This window comes from Phoca vitulina, unplaced genomic scaffold, assembly GCF_004348235.1.
Source record: "Phoca vitulina isolate PV1807 unplaced genomic scaffold, GSC_HSeal_1.0 scaffold78, whole genome shotgun sequence".
NCBI lineage: Eukaryota > Metazoa > Chordata > Mammalia > Carnivora > Phocidae > Phoca > Phoca vitulina.
This window is the reverse complement of record NW_022589781.1, coordinates 1,792,379-1,801,117: the sequence shown is the minus strand read 5'-3', so window position 1 is coordinate 1,801,117 and position 8,739 is coordinate 1,792,379. Positions and strand designations below refer to the sequence as shown.

General features: G+C 46.5%; 1 protein-coding gene across 4 annotated transcripts in view; it reads right to left on the bottom strand.

Annotated features, from left to right (window-relative positions):
• Positions 1-1,712: 1,712 nt before the first annotated feature.
• Positions 1,713-8,739, bottom strand: part of WDR26 (WD repeat domain 26) — a 39,601-nt gene continuing 32,574 nt past the window's right edge. For 2 of the 4 annotated variants that reach the window (XM_032393949.1, XM_032393951.1), the window contains exon 14: positions 3,542-6,330. In XM_032393949.1, coding sequence (XP_032249840.1) covers positions 6,305-6,330 — 26 coding nt within the window. In that variant the 3' untranslated portion in view covers positions 3,542-6,304. Of the gene's footprint in view, positions 3,089-3,541; positions 6,331-6,368; positions 7,883-8,739 lie in introns of those variants that run through there. The other 2 variants (XM_032393950.1, XM_032393948.1) reach the window with 2 other exon arrangements.

Here is an 8,739-nt window from a genome sequence, read left to right as displayed (position 1 = left end):
ATGGGACGCCTGGGTGGCTCAGTCGGTCAAGTGTCTGCCTTCGGCTCAGGTCATGATCTCGGGTTCCTGGGATCGAGTCCTGCATTGGGCTCCCTGCTTGGCGGGAAGCCGGCTTCTCCCTCTGACCCTCCCCCTCCCATGCTCTCTCTCTCATCCTCTCTCAAATAAATAAAATCTTTAAAATAAAATACAGCTCTTGGGGCACCTGGGTGTTTCAGTGGTTAAGCATCTGACTTGATTTCAGCTTGGGTCATGATCACCCCCCCCCCCCCCCCCCCCCCCCCCCCGGGCTCTGTGCTGGGTGTGGCGTCTGCTTGAGATTCTCTCTCCCTCTCCCTCTGCCCCCCCCTCCCCCAAATACAGCTACGTACTCTGGGATTTGTTCTGTATGCCTGGTGCTGGGAAGTTCTGTATCCCTGGTCCTGGGGTCTGGCAGGACAGCTTAACGTAGATGAATAGTCTTGTGTTTCCAAGTCTGCAGAGTAGAGCCGTATTTAAAGAAAACAAGTGGAAAAACTTCCCCCATCTGTTCCTCAGGACGCTGCAGACTCCCGCCAACTGCCCGCCCAGCAGACTTCACAGGGGAGCATCCTTCTGTGCAGGACTCTGCTCCTAGAGGGAAGCCTCCTAAAGGGGGCAACTGGGACAACGGATTTTCTTTCCCTTTTCTCACAAACACAAATGTGCTGTGGGTTTGTACACACTCAATGCTTTCTCCAAGATCTTTTTGTTTTTTAATTAAGCAGGCTCCATGCCCAGCTCAGAGACCAATGCGGAGCTTGAACTCACAACCCTGAGATCAGGAGTTGGATGCTTAACTAGCTGAGCCACCCAGGTGGCCCTCACCAAGGAGATCTGTAAATAACTATATAATGGGGCACCTGGGTGGCTCAGTGGGTTAAGCATCTGCCTTCGGCTCAGGTCGTGGTCCCGGGGTCCTGGGATCGAGCCCCGCATCGGGCTCCCTGCTCAGCGGGAAGCCTGCTTCTCCTTCTCCCTCTGCCCCTCCCCCCCCCGTTCCTGCGCTCTCTGAAATAAATAAAATCTTAAAAATAAAGTACATAATTATTCATGAGGAAATAAATTTTAATTTCAAACTGAAAGTGTATTTTCTCTACTAATCAACATATGCAATTCCTAATGCATGTCAGATACAGTAATATTTTTGAACAAGATGGGGCATGCATGTGATTCCTTTAAAACGCAAGTTCCTGGGGCACCTGAATGGCTCAGTCTGTCGGGCATTCGCCTCGATTTTGGCTCAAGTTGTGATCTCAGGGTCGTGAGATCAAGCCCCACATCAGCGGGGAGTCTGCTTGAGACTGATTCTCTCTCTGAATAAATAAATCTTCAAAATATAAATAAAATGCAAGTGTTCCCTAAATTTTCCTAAACTAATCCATGAGTGCAAAATTGCCCTTAATTTTTATTTTTTGAAATTTTTTAGTCATCGCTACACCCAACGTGGGGCCCGAACCCACGACCCCGAGGTCGAGTCACACGCTCCACCGACTCAGCCAGTCAGGCGCCCCTGGCACACCTGCCCTTTAAAAAAAAGACATCCCAACCACGAGGCGATGCTTCCTTTGACACCAACTTGAAAACTCCAGGTAGGTATGTGGGAGTCAGACTCAGCCAGTCAGCTGTTTGAAGTTGGAAGCGGTGCCACCGAGCGCCCAGATGAATGGACATGAGGAGACGCAGCACAACATCTTACTCATTCTGTTTATTGGGTTGAAGGGGATACAAACGATTGGGTAAGTGCAACGCACGGACATGGAAAAGGTGTATTAAAAAAAAAAAAAACCCAGTAAAGCAAATCAAAGTTAATGGAGTTTCAATTGAACAAAATTTTAAAGACGTTTAATATAACTACACATTTATAAAATAAAAGTTAACAGGGTGTTTTGTAAATAATTAGTAGAACGAGTGAAAATAAATATCAGAGACCTGAAGTTTTTATGCTTTAATGAAATAATAAAGCAAAGAAATTTAAACTACTAAATATAATCTGAGAGGCAGTTAAAAAAAAAACCAAGAACCAAAAACCCAGAACCCCCCAAATTTGAGAACACAATCCTCTGAAACACTGAATCCGTCCATAGCAAATAGTTATTACAGACCAAAAGCTCTACGTGTCTGCCAGTTCCATCACAATGCCATGGAAATCTCGACAATTTAGGTGTCTTGAGATCAGCACGTAAGTCCTGTTCGTGATCTCTCCAGCTTGGTTTGTAAGTACAAACATGCTCCTGTGGATCTATCCCCTCGCCACACACACACACGTTTTCAAGGAGCCAATGACATTTTTTTCCATCTGTGCCTAAAAATGTTAGATTCGGTTTTAGCACAGTGACCCTGATAATGAAAATGCTTGAGTTAAAGATGGGGACACATCTCAATCTTATAAAAATATACCAGTATTAACCAGACCCTAAACTCAGAGAGGGCACTTCACACGTGCACGAGACTAGTAAAATCGACAAGAACCCAGAAAGCGGTTTCTAGGACTTTTTATGGATTAAGTACTCTCTCCCACACAGACGCACGACACGCACGCGCACGCACGCGCACGCACACACGTTTTCATACTGTTAGTTTCAGTAAATCCAGTCTATCTGGATTAAGTGACAGGGATGGGTTTTTACAGGTTTTGTTTCTGCAACTATAGGGCACCTACTGTAACAATAGCTTAACAACACTGAAAACTTCAATTAAGTTCACCCTGTTTTTAGAAAGTGTCTAAGTGTAAATAAATGCAAAATCACCACTTCTTTTAAAGTTAGCCGTTTCTAGGAAATCAGATATGGTTTTGAAAATGCAAGTAGTATTCTGGAGAATAAGGCCAAAAGAGAGCTGCTGAAATCTAAATGACAGACTAACGTAAAATGAAATCAGGATGTTTATACATTTTGGAGATGGGACACAAAGGATATTAAGAAAAAGGTCTTCTTTCCTCCCCATTCAAAAGCAGCCATTCTTCTGCTGTCATAGAAACGGACTCAGATAGCTCCCTTTCAAGAGATGTGCGGTCTATTTACCACTGAGCAGAGGTGATAGGGTCAGTTCGAGTGCAGGAAACAACAGCCTAAAAAAGAAAATTTCAAGACGGGGAGGGGTGGGAAAGAAGGGTTTTCTATTAATGTCACAGAACACCGTTCTGGAGAACACGCCCGAGAACAGAAACCGCCCTATTTCTCCGGGGGTGAGTGCAGATGAAAATATGGACCCAAATCGGGAATTTTTGTTTCCCTCTCAACTAGCAGGTTCCTTTAATCAGCTCATTCGTACTTAAAGCTAGGTAACCCGTCTGTTCTCCCACCCGCTAAAATGGGCCCATGTGTCAGGATGCCTGCAAATCTCCTGTTTAGACTACTTACCTGGTTTAACACAACATGTTCGCCTGGCCTAGAAGAGTAGCAGAAATGGAGCCGGGACGAACACTAATGACACAAGGCCCAGAAAGAAAGCTGTGCCCCCCCCCCCCCCCCCCCCCCCCCCCCCCCAAAACCCCCCCCCCCCCCCCCCCCCCCCCCGCCGGCTCTTCATCCCACCCTCCCAGGCCTGATCCTCAAGTCCGATGCTGTACTAGCCGTAACCGATTATTTGGAGGAAAGAGACATTTAATTTCATACTCACTCCAGCCCTTAATCAATGAACAACAAAAACATTTTTAAGCACATGGAAACGAGCCTACTAACCTGATTTTTAGAGCCCAAATTCTCTACTCTATTTTGATCTATGTGCAAAAAGTATTGGTACTTTTCAGTTTATACATTTGTTAGTATCCTGTGCTGGCTCGCCCATGTCCTCACTCTTGAGTCTACAGACGACAGCACCGTCAGAGGCTGTCAGGTTCTAGGTACGGGTCAGCCCGTCCTAGGTGTCTTCAGTGACCTCGCCTAGCACAGTCCCCGCGTGGCCTGGGGGCCCATAGTGCACTCCCCCAGCTGCTCTGCGGGCATCCTTGTCACTCCGCTAACTTAGTGGAGTTATGCTCTTTGTAAAATGCGCCTCACCTCTATACCCCCCCCCCCTTTTCTAAACAGTGTTTTTCACAGAAAAACTCCCATCTGGGGCTGGCTGGGTGAAGCCTGGGACAGACTGCGGGCCAGGCAGGGCTCCCAGGGGGTGTCAGCGGTGGCCTCGGGCCACTGCTTCAGCTCAGTCCTGCCGCCATCCCTCTCTGCCCACCGATCGTGCGGACGTTTCTGTAGAGACTGGGGCACATTATCGGCTTTGGGTTTAGCGAATCACTGAAAACACGAATGGGTTTAACTGCACTGAGGTAAAGAGAAGTTGCCACTTAATTATATACAGTTACCAATGAAGACTTTTATTCAAGCTCAAAGTAAAAAGTAATTTAAGAAAAATGAAGTACCAGATAAACTGTAACATATAGTTATTGTAACTCAGAAGTATCAAAACAGGAATTCTTGATTCTCTAAGTGGTGGTCTCTGCAAAATGGAGCTTAAAGAAATCTTTTACATACCAATTTGATAAAATAATCTGCTGACCACGGTCTGTCACTTTCTCTTACTATGAGCTTTTGGGAGAATCCGTGCTAGTTTAAGGCCAATTGTGTTTGTCTTTCTTCTCCCCTCCCTGACTTTCCCACTTCTCCCTGCAGCCGCCCTACACCGCACCCACGGGACAGTTCCTGACACCCAAGCCTTTCCCCGCTCTGGGTCCTGAGTGCGCCAACTCAGGCCGGTGACAGATGGCAGGCTTGGCTGGGCCCCAAAGGGGACTTAGTACAAGCCCTTTTCTTCACCAGAATCTTATCTCGGGGGTACTCCCACTCCTCCTCCCAGCGTAACAGCCGCGGTCCCCCCCCCCCCCCCCCCGGAGCCTCTACTGAGAAGGGGAGGGAGGGAGTCTCGAAGGAGAGGAAGTCGGCTGCATTCAGCTGTTACGGGGTTTAAAAGCACAATGTGAACATCAGGCTTTTGGCTTATTCTAAATGTGAAATTCTCAGGGTTAAAAGTGCTTTTCCACGAAAGAGACCTTTCCTTAAACCGAAGGGGGAGGGGAGGCAAGGACTACCCACAGCACCAGTATAGAATGAGGTTCAGTATGGCAATATCCGGAAAACTGAGAAGGAGCTTTCTGTAAATTTATGTATCTCTACAGGTCAGAATATCAAGGGCCATTAAGATCAAGGACTGTGAGGTTTTAAACCCAGTTTCGGTCTGTCTGGAACCTGCTGAATTCTTCGGACAAGCTCAAGCAGACTAGGAACTTCCCCAGTGGTTACGCCTCATTGCCACGTGCCCGCTGGATCGCACCAGAACACCTTCCTTCCCAAGCCGAGAACAACTTGGAACGTGCTTTGTTGCGAACCTAAGTGGACTACTGATCTCTCCTGTCGGCAGAGATTTAAAATTCTCTTTTTAATCTTGAATTTCTTCAACATCAGGTACTGATGTTCCTTCAGGAATAAAACAAAGGGGGGAAACCTTCACGGTATGACTCTGGATCCCCTGGGCAAGTCTCACGTGGGGCTGCAGAAGAGCGTCAGTTATACTGCGTTATCTAAATCACAGAGGGAACTTTTTGAAGCTGGTTTAGATTCCAAATGTATACAAATGAAGTCACTTTAATCCTATAAATACTTCTTAATTTATTTTTAAAAAATTGTGCTGTTAACCCTTTTACGGGGCAACAAGCTATGTGAAAAGTACAAAACTTTTTGTCAAATGTAATATTGAGAGTGCTTTTGACATAGTTCACTGGTTTATCATCTGGATCAGTATATACTGCGCAACGGGCAAGGCTAGAATCCATGAACCAAGCTGCAAAGATCTCAAGCTAAATAAGGCGGAAAGATTTTGGAGAAACAAAAGAAGGAAATTCTTTCCTATCCAATGTATACTCTTCAGACTAATGCACTCCTTCTATCAAGCCTTCTAAACTGTTAAATAAAGTTTTCCAAACAAGCATTTAAACTTCATTACACAGAAGAGCAACAAGAATGGTATCCCACCAGACAAAAGGCAGGAGGGAAAAAAATATATATACTGAGTTCAATGGGTAAGCCTGAATGTAGCACAGTTCTTCACAACCGATGGGGGGATAATTCAACATGGTGTCCAACAACGTTCTAACGACGTGCTTCATCTCAACTGGTTACTATGAAGCAAGGTGTAAATGTTTGGCCCCAATCGGGCTTCAGAAATGGTTCTTTTTTCATGACGAGCATGTCTGTCCAGCTATCAATCATGTTTGTTTGCACCAAATCCCAAGCCATTAAAATACGACTAATTTTAAGTTAAACAGAAGTCGTCTGCTCCACATTCGCCATCAACTATCCATGCTACTGCATTCCTCTGAATGAAGACAGGATGAAATGTATTTCGGGGAGGGGGGGGGGGGGGAGAAAAGGGGAGGGGAAGAAAAAAGTCACCAGTTAGAAAGTTTTAATATCAGCGCATCATGACATTACAAACTGTACTACCACTGAAAACAATCACACCACAGCAAGTTCTTGGTCTTTCCATCATAATCTTTAGAACAATGTGTCCGTATTGTGTCTTACTTAGCCTGCTTATTATAGTTTAAATTCATTACTTTGAATATTGGAGAACCCAAGTGAATAATCAAATTAGAATCTCATACTTTAAAAATGAACCTTGAAGTAGTTCTGTGGAACAGAAAATCTTTACGATTAGATGACAAAAGGAAAGAGGAGTGAAGTCCAAGGTAGGAGGGCGCCTGGGACCGCGTGCTTCGTCCGCTCAGCCCGGAATTCTGTGCTACATTCCCACTGTGTTTTCGGGAACGGGTCAGGAAGCCTCCTGCACACAGTTCAGTGGCTATCACGGGCACATTCACAGGGTTGGACAACCGTCCGTCACCGCTAGCAGTCATACAAACGGCAGCACGCAGCCCTCAGCACCCCACCGGTCTACTTTTGGTCTCTAAGGACCTGCCCACTCATTTCACATAACGGGGTCGCACTAAGTGGTCTTCTGCGTCCGGGTCTTGCACTTGGCATATTGTTTTGGGAGATTCGTCCGCGTTGCAGTGTGTCTGCTTGATCCTATTCTACTTTACGCATCCCTCAAAACGATACAGTAGGGAACTCTACTGTTAGAATAAAAGGTCAGCAGATGGGTTTCTGAAATGGGAATCAAATATTTTTGCTTAAATGACTTATAGTATCTTAGGGTGTCATGATTTTTGAATGTAATTTTCTTCAGCCTCATCTATATTTTTCAAAATGTCTATTCCAAACAGGTGTAACTTTCATTAGTAAAAAAATAAAAAATAAAAAATAAAAAATTCAAGTGGAGGAAAAGAACCCAGAAGACACTTTTTTCCTGTTTTAGGTATAAATGAACTTCTTGCCAAAACACAATGCAGAGATGCTGCATTGGACCAGATCTCCCAAGGGTGCCAGATGAGGCTCACCCACACGGCGTGCATCCACATCGACCTGACCCGCCCGACACCAACAGAGGGGGCAGCTTGGACTTCACGGTCGTACAGGCATAAGCTCAAAGCTGTGTCTTAAGTATGTCCGCTTACCAGGTAAATCTCTTACTATCTACCTAATATTTCAAATCGAATATGCTTCCTTGAAATAACTTCCAAATGACTGATAAAATGAGAGAAACACATGTAATCACAGTTACGGATCTGTAACACGTCAGTCCCTGAGAGCGGGCGCTGAAACCGGAACAGGACAACACACGGAGGCAAAGGGTCTTGGTGCCGGCGGATTTCCCAGAGGCACGCTGGCCCGTCCCGCAGTGATGCAGACACAGAAAGGCCCTTCAGGCTCTGAACCACTGAGCAGCGGGTCTCAAATTCTTCACCCACGTCCTCTTCATGTGCCGACTCTCACCTCACCGCAGCTGGTCTTTCTCACTAAAATGTCTAGGTGGGACACGTGGTGAACAAAAATCTCGTCATCTGTTTTCTGGGGGACTTGCTTCCTTCTAAGCAAACCAAATACTTCACTTGCTCTGTTTGAAAGAAGAGCAGTATGTCCTTTACGTGAGATTTCTCATCGTGTCTTCCCTCCAGCACTGGTGTCTTGCTCAACCGCGCCATATCCTCATGGAAAACCCTGCAGACTCGGGACGGTGACTCCGTCTCCCCCCCACAGAAATGCGGGCAGACCCCCTCCCCCCCCCCAGGACTGTGCAGGACAGCCCGGTGTGTGCCCAAGGCACAGGGCAGATTGGAGTGTCCTCTCTCCAGGTCACGCACGGTGCCCTGGGGCCAGGGGTCACACGGTGTTATGGGTGTGTGTGCTCAAGAGCAAATCGTTCTGAAGTTGTTCACATTTTGTACTATTTGCTAGTTCTCATGGGTGTGAAAATATAAAATGCTTCCTGCATCATGGAGATTTTCAAGATTTGCTGAGCTGAAAAAACTAAACAGCAACGCGGCTGTAAATGAGGTGGTGCATTCCCATTCATCTTCCCCAATGTCACCACCACACATGTGCACGCGCACACACGTGCCAAACACACGCACACCCATACCACACACGCACGCATACATGTACCAGACACCCCACATGCACCCACGCACACATACATGTACCACAGACACCCCCCACACCACACACGCATACATGTACCAGACACCCCACACGCACCCACGTGCACATACATGTACCAGACACCCCCACACGCACCCCCACCACACACGTGCACATACATGTACCAGACACCCCCCACACGCACCCACACCACACACATGCACATACATGTACCAGACACCCC